Source organism: Dromiciops gliroides, chromosome 4 (assembly GCF_019393635.1).
Source record: "Dromiciops gliroides isolate mDroGli1 chromosome 4, mDroGli1.pri, whole genome shotgun sequence".
Taxonomy (NCBI): Eukaryota; Metazoa; Chordata; class Mammalia; order Microbiotheria; family Microbiotheriidae; genus Dromiciops; species Dromiciops gliroides.
The window spans coordinates 274,284,652-274,300,162 of NC_057864.1; the positions used below are offsets into that span (position 1 = coordinate 274,284,652).

General features: G+C 35.4%; 1 protein-coding gene across 1 annotated transcript in view; it reads left to right on the plus strand.

Annotated features, from left to right (window-relative positions):
• The window catches only part of FAM83B (family with sequence similarity 83 member B), a 91,136-nt gene extending 78,747 nt beyond the window's left edge, over positions 1 to 12,389 (plus strand). Inside the window, exons 2-4 of the mRNA XM_043999507.1 lie at positions 2,262 to 2,426; positions 3,813 to 3,937; positions 10,016 to 12,389. Coding sequence (XP_043855442.1) covers positions 2,262 to 2,426; positions 3,813 to 3,937; positions 10,016 to 12,278 — 2,553 coding nt within the window. The 3' untranslated portion in view covers positions 12,279 to 12,389. The remainder of the gene's footprint in view (positions 1 to 2,261; positions 2,427 to 3,812; positions 3,938 to 10,015) is intronic.
• Positions 12,390 to 15,511: the final 3,122 nt, after the last annotated feature.

Genomic DNA, 15,511 nt, shown 5'->3' on the forward strand with positions numbered 1-15,511 from the left:
GAGAAAATAGACTATGGGGAAGTGAGTGATTTGCCCAGTCACAATGCTAACAAATGGTAGAACCAACATCTGAACCCAGATCTTTGTGTTATAAGTTCAGATCTCTTTGCACTAGAAGACATTATTGTAGTAAAATAAGGCAGGAATTAAGGAGGATCTTGTGTACTACACTCTGACAGTCCATACTAGAAAATAAAATGTGATAGCTTATGGTGCTGTTTTGCTTGATTTATATACCTTTTAGAAAGCTTGGTACTTTACAGGTATATAATTTATATTATTATAATATCTTACATATATATTACCCTTGTTTTCAAAGAACTTAATCATGAACTAGGCAAGGCAAGTATCATTATGGCTTTTTACAGACTGAGATAAAAGAACTTTAAGTATCTTGCCCAAAGTCCCAAAGCTAGTAGGTTCCAAAGCCTGAGGAATCTAGATACTCTGACACATGGTTCACTTTCCATTGTGCCAAGCTATCTTTTCCTTTCTTTTGACTCAATATAGTATTTATGAATCATGAGGCATCAGACCCTTAATCAGACCTCTACTATACTATAATTTCAGATTTGGCTTAATGCACATTGTCCATTGAAGGTGCAAGGTCTTTATGGTTCAGAGTGGTTTACAGAGGTGATACAGTTCTCTAGAACATCCTAAGGACTGTTCAGAAAACCTTTTTTGTACCAGGAGCAATAGAGACTGTAATAAATCAATTGACATCAGATACATATGCCAGTCGTATCTAGACTAGCCTCTGGGATCCTAATGCAATTAATTATCTTGTGGGCTGAAAAGACTGTCAGTAGCCTGACCCATTCAATATGTGCTGATTATCTAATAGCTCAATACTTCAAAAACATGTCCTGAAGATTAATATTTATTCTTTTGATGAATTTTGTTTTGATTGACAAGACCTTGGGTGTTTAGGTGCTGACTGAATTTTTGAAAAAACAAGAATGTTGTTCAGTCATTTTCAATCATGTCCAACTCTGTCACCCCATTAGTGGGTTTCTTGGCAGAAATACTAGAGTTTCCCATTTCCTTCTCTAGCTCATTTTACAAATGAAAAAACTTAGGTAAACAGGAGTGAATGACTTGTCCAGGATCACATAACTAGCAAGTGTCTGAGGCCAAATTTGAACTCAGGTCTTTCTGACTCCAGGCCCAACACTCTATCCATTGTTCCACCTAGTTTCCTGGATGTTGTTTAATTGAATGCAAACATTATTTCCCACTTAAAGAGTATGATTGTTTTCTTTATTTCCTTAACTGATGTACTCACTATCATTTTTAATGCAATTGATTATATTAACTAGTTATTTTTCTATCATATAGATTAAACGTCAAAATGTCTGATTCAAGAACATGCTTGGTGATTTAAGAAGCCATCTTAAATTGCTATGAAATAAAAGTCTCCTTTGTAGGCTAATTTTATTTTATTTTATTTCATTTTTATTTTTTGTGAGGCAACTGGGGTTAAGTGACTTGCCTAAGGTTACACAGCTAGTAAGTGTCAAGTATCTGAGATTGGATTTGAACTCAGGGCCAGTGCTTTATCCACTGTGCCACCTAGCTGCCCCGTAGGCTAATTTTAAAAGAAATTATATGTTATAGGCATATGATATTTCTCAGGATTTCCCAAACTGTTATTTAAGGCTTTATTGATAACTTTTATTTTTACATCACTCATTTCCTCCCTCCCTTTTTACCTTCCATTGTAACACAAAACAAAACAAGAAACAGAGAAGCAAAACCACCCAGCACAGTTGCCACATCTGGCTGTGTATGTCATCTTCTACACTGATAGTAAATCAGGAAGTTGAATTAAATGGTTGGTAAAGACTCGTCTCACTCTAAAGTTTTGTTCCTATTACCTAATTTAGGATTCTATAAACCTGAAAATAGGAAACACATCCCTGCAAACATTATTTTTATAAAACTTTATTGCAGCATCTTTTTATTTTATTTGAGAAAAATGTCATCTTAAAATTTTACTTATGAAGAAACTGAAGCTGAGTAAGGAAATGACTTGTTGAAGATCATCCAAATGCAAAATGGCAGAGCCAGGATTCAAACTTAGTTGTTCTTACTCTGAGTTCAGTGACTATACCCCCACACTTCATTACCTTTCTATATGTACCAAATAATTATTTGCTTACTAATGTCTTTGGTGATCATAAGTGATGTGAATAAAGCAATTTATAGTTATCAGTATCAGTTGTCTCAAACAGTAAAATGATCTTATTCTTCAACAGGTCGTTGCCCTGGTTATGGATATGTTTACAGATGTGGATATCTTCAAAGAAATAGTAGAGGCATCAACCAGAGGGATCTCTGTATATATTCTCCTTGATGATTCTAACTTCAGTCACTTTTTAAAAATGACAGAAAAGCAAGGATGTCAAATTCAGAGACTCAGGGTAAGAAAATCAGTTTTTATAGTTTATATATCATATAAATTCCATAATCTCTTTGTAATATTTTAATAATCAATTGAAATGCAAAACTATATCTCTGAGTGGTGGGGTGTTTAATCCCAGCCGGTCCCCATATTTATTTCTTTTTGGAAGATAACTAAAGTTATACATAAACTAAAAATTTTGCATTTTCCTTTCAAGATTGAAAAATTCGGGGCAGCTAGATGGCTCAGTGGATAGAGCACCGGCCCTGGAGTCAGGAGTACCTGAGTTCAAATCTGGCCTCAGACACTTAATACTTAACTAGCTGTGTGACCCTGGGCAAGTCACTTAACCAAAAAAAAAAGATTGAAAAATTCAACATGACCAATTTTTATGTCAGAACTTAGCACAATGCCTGGCATAAAAATTCTTAATGATCAGTTGATAGATTAAAGTTGGGTCTTTGTAACAACAAATTTTTCAGTTTGTTATATTTACCAATAGGATGGAGGTACTCTGTATTTGATTTTTTAAAAATTACTTAATTGAACCTTTTTCTTTCTGTATTTTTTGTGTAATATTCATAGCCTCAAAGTTGTACATCTGAAGAAAATCATGATTGGTGTTTAAAGGCACTATGTAAAAACTGCTAGAATTTTATGACCAGAAAGAAGGTAGATTGCTAATAAAGCAAGTATGGGGCATGATCACTGGGCAAACTTTTTGCTCCATTTATATTCATGTAGTAAGTGTTTAGAGATCTAGAAGAACACCCCCATTTGTTCAGTGGGGCTCTTGTTGAGGATTTATGGGAGGGGGTAGAGAAGTGTCTCTACCTGTTAAGGACAGCTAAAAGGCTCAATGGATAGAGTGTTTAGCCTGGAGTCAGGAAAACCCAAGTTCAATCTGGACTTAGACATTTACTAGCTAGTATGACCTTGGACAAGTTCAGATCGATCCACACAGATCCATCTTCATGTTGAAATTGGGGGGAAAGCCTATAATATTCAGGCAATTATGTGTGTTATACTACATTGCATACAGATTGTATTATATTAATTGTTATAAATTGCATATAGCATATATGTATTATATGAACGTGTATATACTAAGTATTCATATAAATATGAAAATACATATACATACATGTGTGTGTCCGTGTATATACCCAATACAGGATTCTGGCATTTATTTCATAAAATATATAAAGTTTAATTTTCTAGCTTAGTTTTTATTTTCCATTTGTCAGTTACAATTTCTTGTATCATAATTCTAAAATGAAATGAATGGTTTGGACTAAATGACCTCCAAAGTTCCTTCCATCCCTAAATCTAAGATCCTATAAATTTTACACTTTTAACAATAAACCAAAACTGTAACTTCATGTTTATCTATATATTTTTTTAGAACATCAGAGTGAGGACAGTAAAAGGCCAAGATTATCTTTCAAAAGCAGGAGCAAAATTTCATGGGAAAATGGAACAGAAATTTCTTTTAGTTGACTGTCAGAAAGTTATGTATGGCTCCTACAGGTAAGAGCAATGTATTTGAAGACAATTATCATTTAATTAAAGTTATTTCTTCTTGTGGTATATTCTTTCAGTATTTCCTAAGCAATGTGGAGTAGAAATAATCGGTTCACAAAGCATCTTATATACATTAATTCATTTGAGACTCAACAACCTTCTTGGGGCAGGTATAAAAGTTATCATTATCCTCATTTTACTCTTGAGGAAACAGACTCAAACTAGTTAAGGCATCCAAGTAGATAAAATATTGGTCCTGGAGTTAGGAAGAATTGAGTTAATATTTGCGTGACCTTGGGTCATTCACTTAACCTTTTTGTCTCCTTTGGTTTCCTCAGCTATCAAATTGGAATAATAGCACCTACCTCCCATGGTGTCTTTTGCAAATCTTAAAACACTTTATTAAAATTAGTTATTGTTGTTTTGTGGTGGTGGTGATGATGAGGAAGAGGAGGACGAGGAGGAGGAGGAGAAGGAGGAGGGGGATGAAGAGGAGGAGATTTACTTAGGGTCACTCATCCAGTAAATCTCTGATGTTGGATTCTGTCCAAGGTTTTTCACGACCCAAAGTTTATAGCTTTATCCATTATTCTTTGCTATTTGAACTTGAGTTCATGTCTTAACTCTGACACATACTAACTGTGTGACCTTGCACAAGTCACTTAGCTTCTCACTTCTTGATATAATTTTCTCCAGTTATGAATTACAGAGAAAGTAATATTAGGAGTTTCTTCACCCAAGAGTTCGGTATACCAATGCAATCACACATTTTATTCTAATCTCTAATATGATCATAAGAAAAGTGCATCATTACACAGGGTGTCATCACAAACACTGTAGAGAGAGGTATATGAATTACAAAACCCTCTTCTAATGACTTCCGCCATGATTCTTGTTCATAGCACACCTCATGGAGTCTGACAAGATCCAAATGATCAGTTATACCCTCCACCACTGTGCTATCTTTTCAATTAAATGAACAATTTAACAATTTAAACAGGTTGAAGAAATTCCTTTGGCCCTGGTCATTCTCTAGACTGCAGTTCACATTCTGTTGGACATTGCTACAAGCTCTTTTTTTTTTTTTTTTGCAGGGCAATGGGGGTTAAGTGACTTGCCCAGGGTCACACAGCTAGTAAGTGTCAAGTGTCTGAGGTCAGATTTGAACTCAGGTCCTCCTGAATCCAGGGCTGGTGCTTTATCCACTGTGCCACCTAGCTTACAAGCTCATTTTAAACTTCTCTTTCTTCCCGAACCTATCACATGGTAATCCAAGGACTCAGGATTTCTAAAAGGCCACATGGCAGAATTTGTATATAAAACACAATGCTGCCTGTGGAGTAAGAGGGTCAGCATTAAAATCTTGCCTCAGATGCTTATTCCTTTGGCTGATTAGGGGCAAGTTATTTAAATTCCTTGGGCCTTTGTTTTCTCAATAATGAGGGAGTTGGACCAGATTGCCATTGAGGCCTCATCCAGTTTTAAATCTATGCCACTATGGCTTTCTTAACCAGTACCTTCAAATTCTTGACCCTGTTCATTTCACTCAAGGTCAATGGTTCTTCTCTTTAATAAAATCTCCCCTCATCTCAGCTTCTTTATTTAATTCCTTAAATACCATATTTCTTAATATTTTATTTTTATTATAACTTAATAACCAAACTACACACAAATTACACAAAGAATAAAAAAGAAAATTGTATATAAGCCCATGAACTCTTTATGAACATATACTTTCCAAGAACAATTCCTTTATTCCCCCCATCGTTGTGTGATTATGACACATCATTCCCAAACATTGGCTTGCTCTCTTCTCATTTTTCTACTCCTCACCCATGTAGCTGAGTGCTTCCAATAAATTCATGCAACTCTGCTAACTTGGTTTATGTTCTTTAGTCATAACACTTTGCTGCTTCGTTAGATTCTTGTCACATACCTCCATCATTTGAAGGCTTAATGAGAATTAAGCTCCTACCTACTGCCAATGTTCATTTATAGCTGATTACCTTTCAACATTAAATTGAAAATATGGAAAACATGAGGCATGAATTTTCTCAATTATAACCCCTTGTATAACTTCACTACCATGTCTATTCACTCCTTGAAATCTCTCTCATATTAAGTAATCAAACAACTGTGGAGCATCCAGCTTCTGTGTACAAGGCACTATGTCTTTTCTCCAAAGTAAATACCTCCATGTCCTTATATCACATTCCTTTCCATTTCTTGAAGACCCTTGCTAGTGTAAGGGGCTAAAATTCTAGCTAGTCTGTCTAAAATATCTAAAGAGTGGTTGCCAATAAATTATAAGCTTTAGCAAGAGTTAGACTTTTAAGCATTTATTAAGGAGAATAAGAATTTGGTAAAGAGAGAAAGGCCTACATTCATCTATCTATTAAAGGGAAAGAGCATTTCTTGCTCCACTCTCAAACAGAGTCCTGAAGAAAGAGTGTGAGAGTGCCAGCCTTGCCCCCTCTTCCTCCCACAAATCATGGTCACTTCCTGATGCCAAAGAAAAACCACGTGTCTTGCCCTCAGGCGCTTTCTCCTCATGGTGGAGCCCTCCTACAGTAAGTCTCCAGCAGGTGGCGTCATTCCAATCGTTACACTAGTAACTATGCTTACACTTCTGTGCTCTGGTATCTCTAACATAACATCAAATAAAGTAACAAGCAAAGTGCTTTGGAACCCTTAAAGTGCTATTTTAACTTGAGGGAATAAAATATGGTAGGTTGGGGAACTTTACTTTTAGTCAGGAAGAAGTGCCTCCTCAGCCACTTATGGGTAATGTAGCCTTAGGCATAAACATCTATCTGCCTCAGTTTAGTCATGTATTAAATGAGGAACAGGTGGATTTGAAGGTTTCTAAGTCTCCTTTCAGCTTTAAAAATCTGTGATCCTTTAAGAGAATCTTTGATTTCCTTCTGCAATGGCCATTTTCACTTTTAAACCTGTTCAGGTCTGTAATACTTCCCAGGGACTTTACACTTTGGGTTTTTGTTTGTTTGTTTGTTTGTTTTTTGTTTTTGTTTTTATTTTTTGCCGGGAGATGGGGATTAAGTGACTTGCCCAGGGTCACACAGCTAGTAAGTGTCAAGTGTCTGAGGCCAGATTTGAACTCAGGTCCTCCTGACTCCAGGGCTGGTGCTCTATCCACTGGGCCACCTAGCTGCCCCGGACTTTACACTTTGAGTTATTTATTCTTTGTTTTTCTTTGTACCTCACATCATCAAATCTATTATTAAGCTTGAATCATCTTTTCCATCTCCAATAAGTTATCACATCCTGTTCAATAGCATCTTTTACTTCCATCCTCTTCTTTGAACTATCAACTGGAATATTCTAAATGTCCTCTCAGCCTTCATTCTTTCCGCTTTACAATTCATCCTAGCCATTTCATCCTTATCCAATCTTTTCCCATTTCACTTCCATCCATGCGCTCTATGTTCTAACTATTTTGGCTTTTTTGCTGTTCCTTGAATACAACACCCCATCTCCTTTGTCTATGACTTTATATTGACCGTTTCCAAGTGTGGAGTACCCTCTTCCAACCATCACCAAAACACACACAACTTTCAAGTTTTATGGTTTCCTTTAAGATCCAATTCAACTGTCAACACCTCCAAAAGGCCTTTTTGTAGGTTCTCTATCGATAATTCTATCCCCTCTTTGGTTACTTTCACTTTTATTTTCTATATTTTTTCCTATTTGTTTTGATTTAGCCATGTCATCTCCCCTGTTAGAAGATAAGCTTTTTGAGAAAAGAAATTTTTTTACTCTCTTCCCCTCCTCTCCCCTTCCCTCCCCTCCTAGCCTCCTCAGTGATTAGCAGCCTTCATGTCACTTAATAAATGCTTGTTGATCAATTGACTTTATGCATTCCTTTCTCACCTTTATCTTTCTTTAAAGCCTAACTGAGATGTCATGCCCTTTATAAAGTCTTCTGAGATCTCTTATTGGCAATCACATTTTGCATTGTCATATCCTTATTTATGTTCATGTGCAATACCCCCATTAGACTTGAAAGTTCCTTGATAATAGGGATGATATTGTTCTCATCTTTCTAATGTTAGCACCTAGCATAATGTTTTATGCATAGTACATGCTTAAGAAACATGTGTTGCTTTTGTCTTTCTAGAATTAGTCATTTGCTTTTCATTTCCACATATTCTTACCTGGTTCCCCCTATTATTATCCTATGTGAAAATTATAGTAGTAATCACTTAACTCTATACTTCTAGTCTCTCCTCTCTCCAATCTTGCCTATACACAGCTGCTAGAAAAGTCTCATTCAAACATCACTTTTACTTCATTTCTCTCTACCTCATAAACTTGTAATTACTGTCTCTTTACTATTGTTCACCTCAGGCTATACCTCCTCCAGAAAACCTTCCCAAACCCCACCCCTTGCCCCCAGGAGAAAGTGATTGATGTCTCCTGTCTCATTGTTCTCAAGTTTTATCTGAACCCCTCTGTCTCCTTTTAATCACAACTATTTACATCTGTCTCCTGTTCTATAGGAAAGCATGAAGAACATGAAAAGTGTCACATTTAACTAACTGGTGCTTACATATAATAACTTTGCTTAATGAATGAATGCATAAAATGCAAATTCAAGTTCCTCAGCTTTGAATCCAAGACTCTCCCCAGTGTCTCTTAATGTCATCGATGTAAAGCTGGGAGAAGCTTTAGATGTCATCTAGTTCAGTACTTCAATTTACAGAGAGTAAAACTGAGGCCCAGAGATGATTTTATTTCTTTTTGCCCACAGTTACAAAGGTAGGACATGTGAAACCCAAGATTCAAATATGCTTTTATTCTTTCATCAGTATATCCTGGTAAAATCATATGAATAATCAGCTAAAAGAGACCAGATCTCCTTTTTCTTTACCCTCACTGTACCCAGGGGAGTGCTTACCATAGAGTGGATAATCGGTACTTTTATTTTATAATTCACCGACTCCATATATTGTGCCATACTAGCTTTTTGAGAAAAGTCATTGAAAAGCTTCCATAGTGTTTGAAGTGGTGACTCCATAGAAAGGACTGGAAGCTTTCAAATGATTCCTTTTAATCAATATCTAGTCTCATTTCTGGTCCATAGTAAACATGACAGTTATTATACCCTTAGCTTTCCTATAGTGTTTTATAACTATTGTCCTTTATATTAAAAGTTGTTGATAGTTTATCCCCCAGTGTGAATTATTCTGCCTGGAAAAGTCACTTTGTAATCTGTAGTTATTTTTACATTAAATATTTCTTCAGTTTGTCTTTGTTAGCATTTGTGACTATTGCTCCCAAGATCCCTTGCTGCTTTTTAAACCATCCTTAATAACACATTGTGGATATTTATTAAGTTATAATGATAAGATTTTGACAAAGTATTTAGACTTTATGGACCTTGCTTTCAAAGAATATTATCATGTCTAGCCTTTTTAACATCATAGACAAGGTGTTGGTTTTTGAAAATATTGATCTGTCTCATTTTTTGCTTAGCTAGATATAAACATAGATATAGACATAGTATAGATAAAGATATGATATTGATATAGACATAGCTATAGCTATAAAGATAGTTATATAGATAATTATAGATATGAACATAGCAAAAGACAGCAATAGATATAGAAATAAACATAATGATAGACATAGATGATACATATATATATATATGTGCATATGTATGTATTTATGTAATATTTGATGCCAACTTCTCAATAAGGTAAAAGCTTGGTAAGCAGAAGTATAAGTTACATTATAAAACTTCATATAGAGCTCCATTTTAATATGACATATTTATACCTAAACAATTAGAAATAATTACAGGTAACAATGAAGCATAGAATTGCATTTTTGTAATCTTTAATAGAGGAATGCAAAAGTCTTATTTATTGAGTGCTCTGTTACTGTTTCATAATGATATTGGAAAATATGCTATGTTAATTACCTTATTAATAAATTCAATAGACAGTTTATAATTGTGAATAAAACATCAAATACAGTTTGTAGATTATTAACAGTACCAAAAACGCACAAATGTATAACATAATTTCTAACTGATATCTCTCTGAAAAATCTTTTCAGCTACATGTGGTCATTTGAAAAAGCACATCTCAGCATGGTACAGATTATCACTGGACAGCTGGTTGAATCATTTGATGAAGAATTTAGAACTCTATATGCCAGATCCTGTGTTCCTAGTCCATTTGCCCAGGAAGAATCCGTGAAGGCCAAAAATGGCAAGCCTCTCTGGGAAAATGGTACATACCAGCGCTCAGTATCTTCTTTAGCTTCCTTTTCCAGCCAGAGAAATCTTTTTGCTCGACAAGACAATCCTGGTTACTTTAAAAATAGAGGAATTTATGCAGTCAATGAGCATGACAGAAATAGCATATGGAATCATGGATACAAACCACATTTTTTACCCAATTTTAATGGTCCAAATAAAATTCGCCAGTATCAACCCAGTCAGATAAATGAGAATTGGAAGAGACATAGTTATGCTGGGGAACAGCCAGAAACGACTCCATATCTGCTGCTAAACAGGGCTATGAATCGGGCCAACAATCCATCAACTAATTGGAAAATGCCTTCCGATAGCCTCAGTGTTGCATCATCATCACGAGGGGGTTATATGAACCCCCTTCATATGCCTGCACAGAGCTTTGCAGACCGCCTGGCACAGAGAAAAACCACAAATCTTCCAGAAAGAAATTCAAATGTACGACGATCTTTTAATGGGACTGATCATCACATTCGATTTTTACAACAAAGGATGCCCACCCTTGAAAACACCACAAAATCCTTCCTACGGAATTGGCGAATTGAATCCTATTTAAACGATCACTCAGAAGGCATGCCCGATGCAAATGGCTCAGCTCCTGGGGACCGGTTTGAAGGTTATGATGGACATGAAAATATCAAAGCCAATGCTCTTTATAATCATTCTCGGCTTCGTTCATCAATTGTATTTAAACCAACTTTACCAGAACAACAAGAAGTGAATAGTTGTACAACAGGATCCTCAAATTCAACGATAATTGGTTCTCAGGGAAGTGAATCATCTACAGGAATATCAAATGTGCAACACTCTTCAGACCAATTACCCGAATTAACTACAAATATCCAGCCACCTGAGTCAGATGCATTAAAAAGGCATAGCTTACAGGTTCCAGAAAACCACAATGAACCTGTTTTCAATCAAAACACACACACTCCTGAACCAAATAACTATTTATATACAACTTTAGGTGTAAACAAACAGATGGAAACTCTGAAAACTGAGCAAAATGAGAACCTGCTGAAAAGGCGAAGTTTTCCATTTTTTGAAAACTCCAAGGCCAATCTAGAACATGGTGGGGGCAAGCACTATGTGTACAGCACTCTGACAAGAAATAGAGTCAAGCAGCCAGAGACACCCAAAGAGGATTTGTTGAAGAGCTCTAAAAGCATGCACAATGTGACCCATAACCCAGAGGCTGAAGATGAAAACATCAAAATGGAGTCTTCAAGCACTACCACCCCCAAGTCCATTTCTATTGCTGCTCTTCTGGAAGTAAACAAAGAGGAGCCCCCAAAAGAAATGTCCTCCAAGAAAGAAATGAAGGGTTCCCCAAGTTTTTTGAAAAAGGGTTCCCAAAAGCTGAGGTCATTACTCAGCCTCACACCAGAAAAAAAAGAAACTCTGTCAAAAAATAAAGGTCCTGCTTTTTATAGAATGTGTAGTAGTTCTGACACATTAGTTTCAGAGACAGAAGAAAATCAAAAGCCAAAAAAATCAGAGCCAAAGATAGATTCATCTCCAAGAAGGAAACACTCTTCTTCAGCCAATTCACAAGGCAGCATCCATAAGAGTAAGGAGAATATTGCTGTTGGATCCTCTCCATTGATCTCAGATGAGAGCAAAACCAGCCCTTCTGCATACCCAGTTGAAAAAGAGTTCTTAGAGAGGGCAGGAGATGCTTCTGCTCCAAGATTCAACACTGAGCAAATTCAGTACCAAGATTTAAAAGAAGTTAAGCCAAGGATAGTCCCTGAAAGAGCACCTCATTCCTCTCCAAGACCAAATCCTAGTGAGCTGCTAAGATCTCGATCAATGGACAGGCGTGTGTACAGTCGCTTTGAGCCATTTTGTAAGATAGAAAGCTCTGTTCAACCTGCAAGCCGTGTGCCGAGCCCCAGCATGCACCGTCCTGAGATAAAGAACATCAGTGCAGGCAATAGCTATGGTAGAACCAGTCCCATGCTCAATTATAATTCTCCTGTTTATCGCTCTTATGAGCCAAATGAAAACAAATTTCGAGGATTTATGCAAAAATTTGGAAATTTCATACATAAAAACAAATAGCTCTAATTTCAGCAATCTGTGCAAAATTCTAATGTTTCCATGGACATAGATACTTGAACAGATAAGACTATGGGCAAGTTTTGTAAAATGCAAATTGGTTTCTTTGGGAAAAATTTTATAGTTAATGTACATGTTTACACGTATGTTATTGTATAGTAAAGGTCTACTTTTATGTAATAAATTCAGCTTTACTCTGACACTGCAGCTATAATTTGTCAAAAGGAAGTTTTGAAAACGATTTTAAAATTAATGTGAGTGGAAATGTTTATTTTTTCTTTAGACAAGTTTTTTTAAAATAGTCTTTAGTAAGAGAAATAAATGGGAAGAGTGAATAATTTTAAACACTAATACCATTTTTCTAGTCTTTCCTTTTAAGAAGAGGAAGTAATGGTGTCACTAGCTCTTTAAAATACATCTTTCTGGCATTTATGTAGCCTCAAAAACAGAAGAAAAAAGGAAAAGAAAACCCACAATATCATAATGTCTTTTTAATTAGCTTTAAAGTCTTCTACAGGATAAGCTAGATCATTTTATTACCATGTTATTAATTTTCCTGTGAAATATAGCTAACTCTTCTGGCAGCTAAAGGACAGTGTCACTTTTATACCCCCATAACTAGATATTTCATCTTGCCAGAGCTCTGAGCAAAGTATTAGCTTCATGCAGTACAAGTGTGTCATAGGATTTCATCTCAACAATACTCTGAAAACTTTGAGAACTTATTTCTGCCTCTGGATGAAAGTGACTAATCTTGATTCAAACCTTCTCCAGCCCTCCCTAGATTCAAGTCTGCTGAAGCCCACATTCACCTTTAACCTCTAAAACCAAACAGCAGACCTTAGATGAGTTATACTTTTTTTGCACCCTTATCTAACTAGCAACGCCAGAGTTTCTTAAAAATAAAATGTCATATGACATTATTAAGGGGAAAATGATGATTCTAAACAATTTTATTGTAGTATTGTTTGCTACTGGACACTAGGTGTACAATAAGGAGAAGTAGAGGAATTCCTAGATGACTATGCTACTGATCATGTGACCTTAGGAAGGTTTATTTATCCTCCTCATGCCTTATTTTTTTTCCTTCTAAATCAGAGATAATAATACCTGTTGTTACCTTCCTTGTTAGAGCTTGGTGAAGATAACAGTCAATAATAGATGTGACAGAACTATTTAAAAATATGGGCTATTTTGACATTGGATTTGCTCCATTTAGATGTAGAGAATTCACTACAGCATCAAATAAACCTGATTTGAGAAGTACAAAATATTTTTGTCACCCCCGTAAGTCTATTATTAGCATTTTCCAAGTGATGTATTAAGCAAGACTACTGGATTTAGAGTCAAAGATCCTGAATTTGAATCCTCACTGCTGCCTGCTATCTGTAAAAACTTGAGCAAGATGCTTAATTCCTTTAGGCTTCAGTTTCCTCTTTTATAAAATGAAGGGGTCAGAATAGATGATCTCTGTTCCCTTTCTGCTCTAAATCTGTGATCATTAATATAGTTAATACAGGAAATATTGTGCTAAAGAAAGAAATGTTCTTTCAATTAGGAAGTTCCCACATTAAAGACTTTATTCCAAGATTCTGTTCTAACTATGGAAACTAGAGCTAGTCAGTACAAGACAAACTAAAAGCCTTGTTTGAAGATTAGACAAATGAGTTGTTTCTTTTCTGTAACTATTAGTCCACTTGTCATGGTATATCAGTGGCATTTTTATAAAATAAGTACTCACTTGGAAGCCAGATAGCCAATAATTAATATCATATCATTTCTAAAAGTAAGAGTTTGTGTCCACATATTAATGTCCAAAACTACCATGCTAAACAGGTTTAATTTTAGTGTAAAACAGGAACAAACATCTCAGAATCCTACTCTTTCCTATTGATCAATCAAATAAAATGTATTAAGTACCTTCTTTGTGCCAAATATCATGCTAAGCACTGAGGATACAAAAAGAGGCAAAAGGTAGTCTCTGTCTTCAAGGAGCTTATACTGTAATGGGGGAGACAACATGCAAAAAATGTAGACAAAACAAGCTATATGATAAAAGTAAGGCACTAGAATTAAGAGAGTTGTGGAAGGTTTCCAGTTAAAAGATGGGATTGTAGTTTGGACTTGAAGAAAGCCAGGGAGATCAGTAGATAGAACAGAGGAGGGAGAGTATTTAAGGCATGGAAGAAAGCCAGAGAAAATGCCCAGAACTAAAATGAGTTGTTTATAGAACAGTCAGAAAAATGGAACAGAGAAACTTAAAACACAAATACATTCAGAGAGAAATGAGATTAAAAATATGTACTTACAAATATATAGCTATTTCAGTTTTATAAATTTACCAAGAAGGCAATAAAAAAAACATATCTCTGGTTTAAACTGTTAGTTGAAATAGATGTACTCTATTTGAAGTGACCATTTCATATTTGCTGCTTATATGCAGTTTACTTTGTGTGTTAATTTTCATATCTGCTTTGATACTTGACATAATATTTGATGACTAATTGAGAACTCAAGCTCAAAAGAAGGAAAAAAAACCCTTAAGGTAATACACTATAATCTTTTACCAACTCTTTCACAAACAGATAGGTGCCTTTATATAGTTGTTATTTTTTCTTAATACTGGGTCATGAGGTCTCTCACAGCTTATAAAAACCATGGACTAAGTATGAGGTCACATGGGGATGTAAGGGAATAAACACTTGCTAAACACTTACTTTGTATCAGTCACTGTAATAAGCACTTTACAAATATTATTTCATTTAATCAGATTTAGAGCTAGAAGTTCTAAAGGCCAAGAGAAGAGTTGCAACTTGCCTAAGGTCATACAGGTAACAAATTAGCAGAGTTGGAATCTGAACCCAGATCCTGACCTAAATCTGGTTTTCATTATCAGTTATCAGGAGGTTATCCTGGACCTTAGATGGGAAGAGCAAATCAGGACAATGGTATTTTACAGCTGAAATTAAACAATGATTGGCTATTAAAAATGATTCTCCCAGTTATCAGTACAGTATTATAGAATTTTACATTCTAAAATCAAACATAAACCAAGTATATGCAATTATATTATTTCATTCTCTTTATATTTCTTAAGACAGGCAGTTTTTTATACTAATTGCATACTACAAAATGGTCACTGAGCCATCGTGTCTTTATCAAAATGGTAGTATGTGGGATGCTCATTTGTTTTTTGTGTTCTTGAACAAGGCTTTCATCCATGACAGCTCAGCCCA